Here is a 13,665-nt window from a genome sequence, read left to right on the forward strand (position 1 = left end):
GATTTGAGACCCAAAATGGGCATCTTGAACTCCTAAAAGGGGTATTTTAGACCCAGGAAAGGGGTTGAGACCCAAAAATGAGGTTGAAAACCCAAGAAGGGGAGGTTGAGACCCAAAAATGGGAGGGGGGGGGTAGACCCAGATTGTGGTTTGACACCCCAAATTTGGTGTTCAGACCCCAAAATGGGGGTTTTAGACCCAAAAAGGGGAGTTTGAGACCCAAAAATTGGAATTGAGAACCAAAAGGGGGGGTTGAGACCCAAAAATGGGGTTTTGAGACTCGGAAGAGGGGCTTTTAGCCCCCCAAATGGAGATTGAGACCCAAAAAGGGGAGTTTGAGACCCAAAATGGAGGGTTAAGACCCAAAAATGAAGGGTTGAGTTTAGCCCCCAAAAGGGGGTCTGAGTCCCCCAAAAGGGGTTCTGCATACCCTACGAGCAGTTGCACCCCAAAAGGACCCATATCCAATGGTTTTCCAGCACATTCCACCCATTTCCTGCCTCTTTCTGGCAGACCCATCCCACTTCCCAGTGCCTTCCAGTCCCGCCCCAGTGCTGAGCAGGGAGCAGCCCCATTTCCATGCTAAAAATGCATATTTTGGTTAAATGACCATTTTTAGGGCCTCGTCCAGTTCAAACCAGCCCAAAGTGGCCTAAAACTGGTTCCGTTTTCAGCCATGGGGCTTTGTTTGGATCCATTTTGCAGGGAATTGCTCAAATTCCCTCGTTTTCAGGGTTAATGTTCAACCTGGGCAGGGAATTCCATTGCCAGGAATGAACCCATCCTGATGGAATTGCCTCAAAACAAGGATTTTTTAGCTGAAAACAAGCACTAACATCCCGGCAGGGTTTGAACAGGATTCCTGCAATCCTGCAATTCCATAGGTCCTGGGGTACACAAAAAACATGGAATGGCATGCACTGGATTCCTTGGATTAAAAAAAAAAAAAGGTTTATTTGGGGATCTTGTGCTGGATAATAGAGGAAAATTGGGAACGGGGGAGGGGGGGAGCTGGAAACAGAGAGGAAAGGATAAATAAGGGAAAAGGTACGTGGAAAGTGGGAAAAAACCTAGGATTTTACTGAAATGCTGTTTTCTGGGAATGAGGAAGCAGCCCCACCGGGAACAGGATGGATCTGGGGCTGGGGAATGGGATTTAACCATCTGAGAGTCATTTTAGCTGAAAATCCCATTTTTTCCCTATGGATTATGGTCAGGTTGGGAGCTTGAGGGTCAATGGGGTTGTGCTGGGTTTCCTTTAGGGATCGAACGTCAGGAGCAGGCAAAAAGTGGGAATGTGGAGCCTCCCGAGGCACAAAATCCATCCAGCTCCAGTGCGGAATGTACCTTTTGTCCTGGAAAATGGGCTGGGAATGGGGGGAAAGTCAGCAATTCCAGGACTTCTCACAAATCCAGCGGCTGGAATGGGAGCACCTCTCGGCATTCCAGATGCCATCGGGCCCGATGGTGCCGCAGTCCTTCTGGTCTTTGTCTTTGCTCTCCTTCCATGTGTTCCAGTAGCTGGAGCAAGGAAAAGGGGAAAGGAAGATCCCAAGGGAAGGAAAAGCAGCCCCACGGCAGTGGAATTCCCTCTGGAAGAGGGAATTGCCCTCAAAAGGAGGGAAAACACCACCAAAAAGCCCATTTTTTTGTTAAACACCAGCAAGAAGATGCTCCCAAAACACCGTTTTCCCAGTGGAAAGTCTTTGACTTCCATAAAACCACCAAAACCCCCAAGTTTTTGTGGCTCAGTTTCCCCTTTTCCCAATTCCCAGAGGGAATTCTTACCTGATACTTGGACGTTCGCCATTGGTCCAGAGCCAGGTGCCTTCCTCCTGCTGATCCGTCACTCCCAACCAGTACGTGGTGCTGGTGTTGATGTTGTCCTTCAGGAAGTTCTAGAAGAGCAGAATTGGTTCAAATAGCCCCAAATCCCCTAGAATTCCAATGGATTACGGGGCATCTCGAGGCGTTGGGTCACCAAGATGAGGCCAGCACCAGGATTTGGGGTAAATAATGAGTATTTAGGTGGATTTGGGAAGGAACCGTTGAGCTTTTTGCTCCGTTTTTAGCATTTTTTCCCCTAAAAGCAGGAATTTGGAAGTGGCTGGGTTCAACTTGGCCACTGGGGCTTCTCCCCACCTCAAGTAACATCAAGGAACATCAACTAGCATCAGGTAACATCAAGTTACATCAAGTTGCACCAATTACATCAAGGAACATGAAGGAACATCAAGTAACATCAAGGAACAGGAAGGGACATGACAATACATGAAGTAACATGAAGGAACATCAAGTAACATCAAGGAACATGAAGGGACATGACGATACATCAAGTAAGGGCAAGTTACATCAAGTGACACCACGTAACATCAAGTTACATGAAGGAACATGAAGATACATCAAGGAACATCAAGGAACGTGAAGATACATGAAGGAACATGAAAGAACATGAGGATACCTCAAATAACATCAAGTTAGATGAAGGAACATGAAAATACATCAAGTAACATGAAGGAACATCAAATTACATCAAGGAACATCAAGGAACGTGAAGATATATCAACTAAGAGCAACTTACATCAAGTGACACCACGTAACATCAGGTTACATGAAGGAACATGAAGATACATCAAGGAACATCAAGGAACGTGAAGATATATTAAGGAACATGAAAGAACATGAGGATACCTCAAATAACATCAAGTTAGATGAAGGAACATGAAAATACATCAAGTAATATGAAGGAACATCAAGTTACATCAAGGAACATGAAGGAGCATGACGCTATATCAAGTAAGAGCAAGTTACATCAAGTGACACCACGTAACATCAAGTTACATGAAGATAGATCAAGGAACATCAAGGAACATCAAGGAACATCAAGGAACGTGAAGATACACCAAGTTACATGAAGGAACGTGAAAGAACATGAGGATACATCAAATAACATCAAGTTAGATGAAGGAACATGAAGGAACATCAGGTTACATCAAGTAACTCCAAGCTTGATGGCCAATCTTGCTGAATTTGAGCCCAAAACAGGGTTTGGAGTTCCCGTGTTGGGAGCTCTCCAAGGAAAGGGGGATTTAAGCCCCGGAAGGGGTCATTTCCCACCGACCTGCTCCATCTCCGAGTTGATGAAGACCAAATGAGCCCCTTGCTCAGCGCATGTCTTGTTCGCGTCCCACCAGCTCATGGGCTTCGTTGAGAAGGAATAGCAGCTCTGCTCGAAGATCCTCCAACCGGCCCAGCACTTCCGGTTGTCCTGCACGGATCTGCAGATCAACGCTGGGAAAAAGAAGAAAACCCCCAAACCCACCCCAAAATCAGGCTTTGTGCTCATCAACAGCATCCCCATTGAGGTCATGCCTCAAAATGGGTCTAAACCACCCAACTTCTCCATTCCCAAGAGGTTCCTCTTGGATCTTGGGTGGATCTCCATTGGAGACACCGTTGGGATAGGAACGCCAAGTTACCCGCGATGTCCTGCAGCTCCTCGTAGTAGTTGTGCATCCTGCTCCGCATCCGTGTCTGCTCCCGTTGCATCTCCGACAGCTCCTGCCACACTGGGATGTGCCTTTGGGTGAGGGACCAGCACCAGCCTCATCCCCCCCCCCCCCCAGCTTCCTCCTTCATCCCCCCTTTGGTTTACTGGAATCCCAAGCTTTTTCCCAAAGGATTTAGGCTTTTCCCACAGGTGGAAAACACGGGCAGGGATGGGAAAGCTCTTCCATGGTGGGTTTTGACTCTTTGGGTGATGCTTGGCTGCAATATCCCCCATAATATCACTGAATTCATGATGTTCAAGGATTGGATTTGATTTTTGAGGAATTTTCCATAGGATTTGTGTCCTTCCCTTCCCATAGCCTTTAACAGAGAGAACAGACCCTAATGAGGATAAATCCCAAGGGATAATTTGCTCCTATTCACACCCATTGGGTCTAATTCCTTCAGGATGGGGGCATGAGCTCAGTTGGTGTCTGACCTACTCCATTACTCCAATGTCATTCCCTGTGGGAATCAACTCAATGCTGCTTCACTAAGAGACGGAGCAGACCCAGGGGCTGCTTGGAAAGGCAACACCGAGGTGCGTGGTGGGATAGGGATGGGATTCAGAGGGATCAAGGATGGGCTGGAGAGGTTGGACCCTCATGGAGCTCAACAAGATCCTGCCCATTGGTTGGGGCAATCCCAAGGGAAAACAGGCTCGGAGCAGCCTGGTCTAATGGAAGGTGTCCCGGCCCATGGCATTGGAATGAGATGATCTTTAAGGTCTATTCCAAACCAAATCATTCCAAGATCCCATGATCCAAACACCAAAGCATCTCCTGAGGACCCACCATTGGCTTCATTCTCTGAGTAGTTTGCCTTCAAGAGCTTCAGCTCGGCCGTGATTTCCATCTCTGGAATGAGAATGAAAGGAAAACCCCTCCTGGATCACCCCAAGGAAGGAGTGGTGCCTCTTTTCCCTCAACTTACAGCTTTCCTGGGAATTCCAGAGTGGATTTACCATGGGATTTACCCCCTGTAGCACGCTCTTGGTGCAGGCAGAAGGAGGATGGAGGGACCCTTAAATTCACATGCCAAGGTGGAACTCAACCCAAATCAAGATGAGGGATGAGCTTCCAGCACTGTTTCCATATGGAAAACAGGGAAAAAATGGGATGTTTGAACCAGATCCCATCCTGGTGGGACCATCCCGGGATACTCACGCTTCACCACAGCCAAGGCAAAGAGCAGCCCCCAAGCGACAAAGCTCAGCACCACCAGAACATAGAGGATGGCTATGGATGTGTCCCTGCTGCTCTGTGCCTTTCCACCCTTGGGCTCTTCTCCTGGAAGGAATCGGGTTGGAATCCCAGTTTTCCAGGTCTGGATCAGGCCTATGCCTCCGAAATGGGATAATGGCATTGGATAAGAGCAGCTCACCCTTTTGGGAAGGATGTGGAGACGCTGGTTTGCCTGCAAGGATGTAGACCCCTGATGGGAGGAAGGAAAGAGCCAGCAGTGATGGGGATGGGCTAAATCCTGCCCCGTGGAGGTGCTGGAAGTGGGTGCTACTGGTACCTCCTTTGCTCCTCTGGCTCTGCAGATCTTCATTGGCCACCGGTGGCTTGTGGCCACGATCCAGTTCCGACAGGGATACGTCATCGTAGTCGTCCTCGAAGCTGTCCGGGGATCCTGAGTGAGGGAATATGGGGAAAAGTCGGGATTTGGGGGGGGGGGGGGGGGAATTCTGTGCATGAAGAAACAGTTGGATTCTGTGGGAAGCAATTCCCCTTTCCCATCAGGTTGATCTGCAGCACCTCCAGCGGGATCTTCATGCCCTTTTCCCAGTGTATAGATGGATATATAGAGCTCCAGAATCATGGAATTGGGATGGGAAGGATCTTAAAGCCCATCCAGTTCCATGGGCAGGGACAGCTTCCAATAGGGCAAGTTGCTCCAACCTGGCTTTGAACAGGGATGCTTCATCCAAACCTTCTCCATTCAACTCATCCCAGTGTCCCACTACCCTCACAGAGAAGAACTTCTCCCAGTATCCCATCAACTCTTCCCTCTTCCAATTGGATTCTGTTATTCCTCATCCCATCCTTCCATCCCTCCATCCCTCTCCTCTGGAGCTGCTCCAACAGGTCCAACATCCCTCTTATGTTGGTTCCCCAGAGCTGGATACAGGACTACGGAGGGGTCTTACCCTTGGCCCTATTGATCTCCATGAGGTTCCTACCTCTCCAGGTCCCTCTGGATCCCATCCCTCCCCCCCAGCTTGGTGCCACCTCAATCGTGTTGAGGGTGCTGGATCCCATTGATCATGTCCCAAACAACGATGGACAATGATGGACCCAATTATGGACCCAAACAGGGACCCAAAGATGGACCCAATGATGGACAATGATGGACCCAACGATGGACCCAGTGATGGACCCAGTGATGGACCCAGTGATGGATGGACCCAGTGATGGACTCAGTGATGGATGGACCCAATGATGGACCCAGTGATGGAGCCAACGATGGACTCAGTGATGGACCCAACGATGAATCCAGCTATGAACCCAACAATGAACAATGATGGACCCAGTGATGGACCCAGTGATGGACCCAACGATGAATCCAGCTATGAACCCAACAATGAACAATGATGGACCCAGTGATGGACCCAACGATGAATCTAGCTATGAACCCAACAATGAACAATGATGGACCCAATGATTGACCCAACAATGGACCCAACGATGGACAATGATGGACAATGGGACCCAAAGATGGACCCAACGATGGTCAATGATGGACCCAACCATGGACCCAATGATGGACCGAGTGATGGACCCAATGATCGACACGATGAACAATGATGGACCCAATGATGGACAAAAATGGACACAATGATGGACAATGATGAACCCGATGATGGACAATGGTGGACCCAACGATGAACAATTATGAACCCAGAGATGACCCCAACGATGGACCCAGTGATTGACCCAACGATGGACAATGATGAACCCAATGATGGACAACGATGAACCCAATGATGGACAACAATGGACCCAATGATGGACAACGATGGACCCAATGATGGACAATGATGAACCCAACGATGGACAATGATGGACCCAACGATGGACACTGATGAACACAATGATGGACAATGATGGACCCAATGATGGACAACGATGGACCCAATGATGGACAACGATGGACCCAATGATAGACAATGATGGACCCAATGATGGACAATGATGAACCCAATGATGGACACTGATGAACACAATGATGGACAATGATGGACCCAACGATGGACAGTGATGAACCCATCGATGGGCAATGATGACCCCAATGATGGACAACGATGAACTCAACAATGGGCCCAACAATGGACCCAGCGATGGACCCAACACCAACCCCTGAGGACCACCCCTACTTGGCCATCCAGGGCGTTTGGGGGCTGTTTGGGGCCTATTTGTTCCCATGTGAGAGAAGGACCCAAACCCCTGCGCACAGGAGACACGTTTGACCAACCAAGCCAAAAGCGAAGCTGGGTTTGGCCTTGGGGAGGCACCTGAGGGACTTCTGCTTTCCACTGAACACCCCACACACACCCCCCCCAAAGGGGATAACATCAGAGCTCACCCGGCCTGAAGTCCCCCGCGGGCATCATCTTCCCGGCACCGCAGTAAATTCCTGCCCAAAGCAGAGGGAAAAGGCCTTGAGGAGATGGGAGCATCCTCATATCCAGCCCTAGACCTTCTGCCAAGCCTGGGGCTGGAGCCTGAATGTGGGCTTTGCACCTCAAACTGGGGCTAAACATGGAGGATTTGGGGTCCTTGAGGACAAAGCAGCACCCAAAGGGCTCCTGCACCTCAAATGGGGGGTAAACATGGAGGGTTTGGGGTCCTTGAGGGCAAAGCAGCACCCAAAGGGCTCCTGAGCACCCCACATGTGTTTCACCCGGCTCCATGCTCATCAGCAGCATCTTTGGGTACCCCCAGACAGCTGCACGGCCCGAAAACACGCTAAGAACATGGAAATGACATGGAAATGGCATGGAAATGACATGGAAATGACACAGAAATTACACAGAAAAAGCATATAAAATACATGGAAATGACATGGAAAGAACACGGAAACAACACTGAAAGGACACGGCAATGACACAGAAAAGACACGGAAAAGACATGGAAAGGACTTGTAGAAGACATGGAAGTGACACGGAAAAGACATGGAAAAGACATGGGAACAATATGGAAACGACACAGAAAGTTCACAGAAATGACACGGAAAGGACACAGAAAAGACACATAAAATACATGGAAAGGGCATGGAAATGACACGGAAATGACATGGGAGGGACATGCAATGAACACGGAAAAGACATTGGAAGGGTACGGTTAGGACACGTAAAAGACATGGAAAGGACATGGAAGCAACACGGAAACGACACGGAAAGCTCGATGAAATGACATGGAAAGGACATGGAAAAGACATGGAAAAGACATGGAAACAACATGGAAAGCTCAATGAAATGACATGGAAAGGACATGGAAATGACATGGAAAAGACGTGGAAACAACATGGAAAAGACATGGAAAAGACACGGAAAAGACATGGAGATGACACGGAAAAGACATGTAAAATACATGGAAAGGACACGAAAAAGGCACGGAAAGGACCTGGCAGGGGCATGGAAAGGGGGGCTCCCCCCTCTGTACCTGCTGCCCGCACCAGGCGCTTGGGGGGCGCTGGGGGGGGCCCGAGCCAGTTCCCGTAGGTCTCGTGCTGAGCCATGGGTGCGGGAGGCGCCGCTCCCAACCCCCCCCCCCAACAAGCACCGCCCCCCCCATCCCCGCCCCCCCCCTCCCCCCCCCCCCCCCCCCCCCCCCCTTCCCCCGCAGCCGTTGGGCCCCGGTTTCGGTTCCCTTCTGAGCCCTGGGGCCACGTGAATGGGGGGGAGGGGGGGGAGCAGGGTCCCGCGAGGTAGAGATGGGAATGGGACAAAGGGGTGGGAATTGGGGATGGAAGAAGGGGAATTGGGGTCAAAGAGTGGGATTTGGATAAAAGAGTGGGATTTGGGGGCCAAAGAGTGGGATTTTGGGGCAAAAATTGGGATTTGGATTAAAGAAGGGCATTTGGGGGCAAAAGAGTGGGATTTGGGGGCAAAAAATGGGATTTGGGGGCAAAAATTGGGATTTGGATTAAAGAAGGGGATTTGGGGGCAAAAGAGTGGGATTTGGGGGCAAAAATTGGGATTTGGATTAAAGAAGGGGATTTGGGGGCAAAAGAGTGGGATTTGGGAACCAAAGAGTGGGATTTGGGGGCAAAAAATGGGATTTGGGGGCAAAAATTGGGATTTGGGGCAAAAAGGGGATTTGGGTTAAAAAAGGGGATTTGGGGGCAAAAATTGGGATTTGGGGGCAAAAATTGGGATTTGGATTAAAGAAGGGGATTTGGGGATAAAAGAGTGGGATTTGGGGGCCAAAGAGTGGGATTTGGGAGAAAAACTTGGGATTTGGATTAAAGAAGGGGATCTGGGGATAAAAGAGTGGGATTTGGGACAATAGTTTGGGATTTGGGGATAAGAAGTGGGATTTAGGGATGGAGTGGAATTTGGTGGCAACAGGGTGGGATTTGGGACCAATAGGGTGGGATTTGGAGGGACTGTGAGATTTGGGGATAAAAGGGTGGGATTTGGGGCCAGCAGGGTGAGATTTCAGGCCAAAAGGGTGGGATCTGGGGACAAAAGAGCGGGATTTGGGACCAACAGGGTGGGATTTGCATCCGCACCCAAAACACACTCCTGCCCCATCCATGTCTCTCCCCCTTTTGGGAATGGGGTTTCCCTTAAACCTTGGGAATTAAAGTGGGAATTCCACCCTTCCCCCCTCCACGGACCCAAGTTTGCCTCCAAACCATCAAAACTCTTTATTCCTTTTCCTTCCCCTGATTCCCCACCAAATCCCTCATTTTCCCCCAAATTCCCCCAAAGCAAGGGACTTCTGGGAAGCGGGAACCCATTTTTGGACACGTTTGACCCCAGATCCATGTTTTTCCTGGTTCCCCCCCCCCATTTGGATCCTTTTGGAAGGGGGGGCATCAACAAGAGCGCTCGCAGATCCAAGCTTCCTTGTTGGAGCAGGACACATCATTCCAGCGCCCATTGGAGAAGATGGTGGCACAATCCTCCCCGTGCTCCCCCACGTTGTTGGGCTCGCCGCTATTCCAGAAGCTGGGAATGGGATGGGAAAGCAGGGGGGGACACATTAGTTTGGGTGGAAAACTCGCCATTTGGGAGCATTTTGGGGTTGGGATTTGGGATGGAAGCACAAGGATAACACCCCCCCAAAAAGAACCTTCCCCCATTCCATTAAACACCATTTTGGTACTTTTGGGGATGCAATTCCCATTCTTTTCCCATTTTCCTGCTGTTTAAGGTGGGAAAAGGCTGGGGTTGCTCCCAGCATCCCAAGAATGAGGAGACCCATGCGGAATAACCCCTTGGCTGAGGGAACCAAACAGCCCCTTCTATGCCCCCTTTTGGCCTCTTCCACTGCCCAAAGCTCATTCCTGTGCTCTGGAAGTCCGAAAACGGAATGGGTGGAGGAGGAAGAGCCTGGATTTGGGTCTAAAAAGGGGGAAAAAGCTGCTTTTTGGGGGGGATTTCCCCCAAGATGGGTCTCAAACCGTACGAGACGGAGAGGGAGCTCCCATCCTCCCATTGCCAATGGCCTTCCCTGGAGGAATCTGTCAGCCCCAGCCAGAAGATCCGGTTCTCCATGACGTGATTTGCCAGGAATTTCTGCCAACGGGGTGGAAAAAGGGATTTCCAAGGGATTCCTGCCCATTCCAAGGGATTTCTGCCCATTCCAAGGGATTCCTGCCCTTTCCAAGGGATTTCTGCCCTTCCCAGTGGCTTCCTGCCCATTCCAAGGGATTCCTGCCCATTCCAATGGATTCCTGACCATTCCAAGGGATTCCTGCTCATTCCAAGGGATTCCTGCCCTTCCCAATGGATTCCTGCCCATTCCAAGGGATTTCTGCCCTTCCCAGTGGATTCCTGCCCATTCCAATGGATTCCTGCCCATTCCAATGGATTCCTGCCCTTCCCAAGGGATTCCTGACCATTCCAAGGGATTCCTGCCCATTCCAAGGGATTGCTGCCCTTCCCAATGGATTCCTGCCCATTCCAAGGGATTTCTGCCCTTCCCAGTGGATTCCTGCCCATTCCAATGGATTCCTGCCCATTCCAAGGGATTCCTGCCCTTCCCAAGGGATTCCTGCCCATTCCAAGGGATTTCTGCCCTTCCCAGTGGATTCCTGCCCATTCCAATGAATTCCTGCCCATTCCAAGGGATTCCTGCCCTTCCCAAGGGATTTCTGCCCTTCACCATGGATTCCTGCCCTTTCCAAGGGATTTCCACCCTTTCCAAGGGATTTTTGCCCTTTCCAAGGGATTTCTACCCTTTCCAAAGGATTTCGAACCTTTGCAATGGATTCCTGCCCTTCCCAAGGGATTCCTGCCCTTCCCAAGGGATTCCTGCCCTCTCCACTCACATTCTCCTGCTCGGAGCTGACGGTGGCCAAGTGCCCATTGAGGTCCCCACAGAATTCCTTGGCTTCCAACCAGGATTTGGTGGTGCTGGAGAAGAAGTAGCAGGTCCTGGCGAACTGCAGCCACCCGGGGGGACACGTGGGGCACAGGATTCCTGCAGGAAGCGGGGTGGAAGCATGGAAGCGATAGGAAAATCCATAGGGAATAACGGGGGGGGGCGGTTAGGGCCTCACTCGATAGGCCGCGCGACTCCTCCAGCACCACGGAGAGCTCCCGCTTCACCTCCTCCAGCTGCTGCAGCACCGGCTCCAGCGCATTCCTTGCCTCTGGAATGGGTTAAAGGGATTAAAGGGATCTTGGGAGCTGGAAACACCCAAAACCTCCATTTTCATTCCCTTTTCCCATCCCCATTCCCACCAGTTCTTCAATTCCGGCACTAAAAAACCCCTTTGGTTCCGTGTTTTCACTTCATTTCTCCAGGCTTCTTTCCCTTCAATATCCCATGATCCCAAACTCACACAGGTCGGCTTCCTGCATTCCCAGCATCTTCCCCACCCCGCATTCCAGAGGGTTGGAAAATGGGGGAGGGGAAAGGCTAAATTTAAGGGTTTTCCATCAAAACCAAGCTCTCACCCAGGTCTTGGAGGCGACCCAAGAGCTCCTTCCCGCATCCCGCTTCACACTGCGCCATCCTCCCCTGCATCTTCTCCACCTCCTGAGACACTGGGAAGAGGGAAAACCCCCTTTGATCTTGTTTGGATGCTCCTTGCTCCCAGTATCTGGGATCCCAAAGGAATCCCACCCCCTGCCTCATTGCCTTTCCCTTGGAATACCATTGAGGAGTTGGATGCGAACGGCCTTGGCCTCCTTGGAGAGCTGCTTGTCTGCAATGGACACAAGAGAAGGATCCTCGCAACAGGACCTGATGGGAAGCAGCTCCGGAGGGTTTCATTCCCACTGGGAAGCGCTGCATCCATGTGGATACCGAGGGTGCGGATCCTTTGGGAGGCGAACTCATACCGAGAGCGTGCTGGACCTGCGAGAGGTTGAGCCATGCCGCTGTGTGGCTGCTCTCATCCCGCATCCGAGCCTCTTCCAATGCTTCCCATGCCATGGATACTAAAGGAGAGAGAATCCCACTTGGAGAGCTCCATGGCCACGTTTTGCTCTATTTCGTGGCGTTTTGACCCAAAACGGGGCTTGGCCTCACCTCTCCGGAAGTTCACGATGCTCAGAGCCATGAGGAGCACAAAGGAGAGGGCCAGGAGCACGGAGAGCAAAGCAATGGCTCGATCAGGAAGCAAGGCTGGAGGGATGGATATTCCCGGGATGAGGCGATCCCAAAGAGCGTTCCCCAATGGATGCTCTCCTAAGGAAGAGCTCGAAGAGAGAAATCACCCCCAAACCACCCCTTGAGGGGCTCCATCCCCCTCTCCCTATCCCAGGACCCAATGGTGTCCATCCCCCTCCATCACCTCCTCCTTAAGGAGCCCAAAGCCTCCACTTCCCCATCTCAGGAAGCCCAAACCCATTCCCTCTTCCCGGTACCTCCTTTAGGGGCTTCCTGCTCCTGCTCCCCCAGCTCCAGCTCCTCCAAGGCGTCTCCCGGCTGCATCTCGGAGCCGTTCCCGTTGGATCCTGGCCCCTTTCTATGGGGCGGGGAGGAGGAGCCAGCGCATCCCAAGGAAGGGAAGGAAGCGGCTTGCACAATCCTGACCTTTCCGAGCACAGGAACGGGACCAAATCTGCTCACTCAGGACCTTTGGGGCTCCTGATGGCACCACCCCTTCCCTCTTCACCGTTGATCCAAAATCGCACTTTTTTTGCTCCAAAAACCAAGGTGGAGAAGGGCCCTTTTTGGAGGTTTCATCCCCAAAATGATGTTCTCCAAAATTTAGGGGGGTTTTGGGGAAGTTTTTGGTGGTTTTGGGATCGTTTTTGCCTTCGGACCAGGAGAAAGCTCCCATTGTGGAAAGCCTCCAGTGCTGTAGGCTCTGATCCATGAATCATGGAACGGGTTGGGTTGGGAAGGAGCTTGGGATCCTCCAGCTCCAGCCTGGAACGGACACTTCCCATCGGAAGAGGCCGCTCCAAGCCCCATCCAGCCTGGGATGCTTCATCCAATCCTTCTCTGTTCATCCCATCCCATCATCTCCAGGCTGAACTTCCCATCACCTCTTGTCCTATGGCTCCAGGCCATGGGGAAGGTCCCTCCAGTCCGTGTCTCCCTTAGGATCATCCCAATCTGTGTCTCCCTTGGGATCATCCCAACCCATGCACAAGGACCATGCCCTTGGTCCCTATTGATCCCCATTGAGGTTCCCACCTCTCCAGGTCCCTCCGGATCCATTCCCATCCCTCCAACACTCGGTGCCATCGCAACCCGGTGTTGCCGTCATTCCTTGCTTGGGAATGGGTTTGTGCCACACGTTGGATCCCTATGGAAAACCCCAAATTCCAACCCCAACAACAGCTCCAAAATCGCCCCATTTTGGCCCATTCCCAGCCGGCACATCCGGACGTTCCCATTCAGCTTCCCCCCTTCGCTCCCATTTCCCCTTTCGCATCCCAGATTTAGGGGAAGTCAAGGCGCAGCTCGTGGTTTCTGGTGC

The 13,665-nt window shown here is 51.3% G+C and overlaps 2 protein-coding genes across 4 annotated transcripts; both read right to left on the reverse strand.

Annotated features, from left to right (window-relative positions):
- Positions 1–1,048: 1,048 nt before the first annotated feature.
- LOC134172663 (C-type lectin domain family 17, member A-like) lies at positions 1,049–8,328 on the reverse strand. Of its 2 annotated transcripts, XM_062635989.1 has the most exons (10): positions 8,217–8,328; positions 7,138–7,188; positions 5,065–5,184; positions 4,933–4,983; positions 4,716–4,838; positions 4,344–4,406; positions 3,480–3,569; positions 3,122–3,291; positions 1,789–1,898; positions 1,049–1,521 (listed from the first exon to the last, which is right to left on the reverse strand). In XM_062635989.1, exons 1-10 carry the CDS (start codon positions 8,290–8,292, stop codon positions 1,386–1,388), a joined length of 990 nt encoding a protein of 329 aa, XP_062491973.1. In that variant the 5' UTR covers positions 8,293–8,328; the 3' UTR covers positions 1,049–1,385. The 2 variants fall into 2 exon arrangements, with proteins under 2 accessions (XP_062491973.1, XP_062491974.1); XM_062635990.1 differs by lacking the exon at positions 7,138–7,188.
- Positions 8,329–9,545: 1,217 nt separating this feature from the next.
- LOC134172664 (C-type lectin domain family 17, member A-like) lies at positions 9,546–12,779 on the reverse strand. 2 transcript variants are annotated; one of them, XM_062635991.1, is made up of 9 exons: positions 12,602–12,779; positions 12,264–12,422; positions 12,074–12,172; positions 11,887–11,937; positions 11,687–11,776; positions 11,287–11,379; positions 11,056–11,207; positions 10,191–10,300; positions 9,546–9,730 (listed from the first exon to the last, which is right to left on the reverse strand). In XM_062635991.1, the coding sequence occupies exons 1-9, from the start codon at positions 12,666–12,668 to the stop codon at positions 9,598–9,600; spliced, it is 954 nt and encodes a 317-aa protein (XP_062491975.1). In that variant the 5' UTR covers positions 12,669–12,779; the 3' UTR covers positions 9,546–9,597. The 2 variants fall into 2 exon arrangements, with proteins under 2 accessions (XP_062491975.1, XP_062491976.1); XM_062635992.1 differs by having other exon boundaries at positions 12,264–12,359; positions 12,602–12,776.
- Between the last annotated feature and the right edge of the window lie 886 nt (positions 12,780–13,665).

This window comes from Pezoporus occidentalis, unplaced genomic scaffold, assembly GCF_034315485.1.
Source record: "Pezoporus occidentalis ecotype Australia unplaced genomic scaffold, CSIRO_AGI_Poc_V1 ctg460, whole genome shotgun sequence".
In the NCBI taxonomy this organism is placed as follows: Eukaryota; Metazoa; Chordata; class Aves; order Psittaciformes; family Psittacidae; genus Pezoporus; species Pezoporus occidentalis.

Excerpts from the sequence above, each read along its gene's own strand:
- LOC134172664 (XM_062635991.1), bottom strand. The coding sequence starts at position 12,668 with ATGCAGCCGGGAGACGCCTTGGAGGAGCTGGAGCTGGGGGAGCAGGAG. Across the intron at positions 10,301-11,055 it reads TCAGCTCCGAGCAGGAGAAT|AAATTCCTGGCAAATCACGT; the intron begins GTGAGTGGAGAG and ends CCCCGTTGGCAG. Across the intron at positions 9,731-10,190 it reads GGGAGCTCCCTCTCCGTCTC|CTTCTGGAATAGCGGCGAGC; the intron begins GTACGGTTTGAG and ends TCCCATTCCCAG.
- LOC134172663 (XM_062635989.1), bottom strand. The coding sequence starts at position 8,292 with ATGGCTCAGCACGAGACCTACGGGAACTGGCTCGGGCCCCCCCCAGCG. Across the intron at positions 4,984-5,064 it reads GAGGAGCAAAGGAGGTACCA|GGGTCTACATCCTTGCAGGC; the intron begins GTAGCACCCACT and ends TCCTCCCATCAG. Across the intron at positions 1,899-3,121 it reads TCAACTCGGAGATGGAGCAG|AACTTCCTGAAGGACAACAT; the intron begins GTCGGTGGGAAA and ends CTGCTCTTCTAG.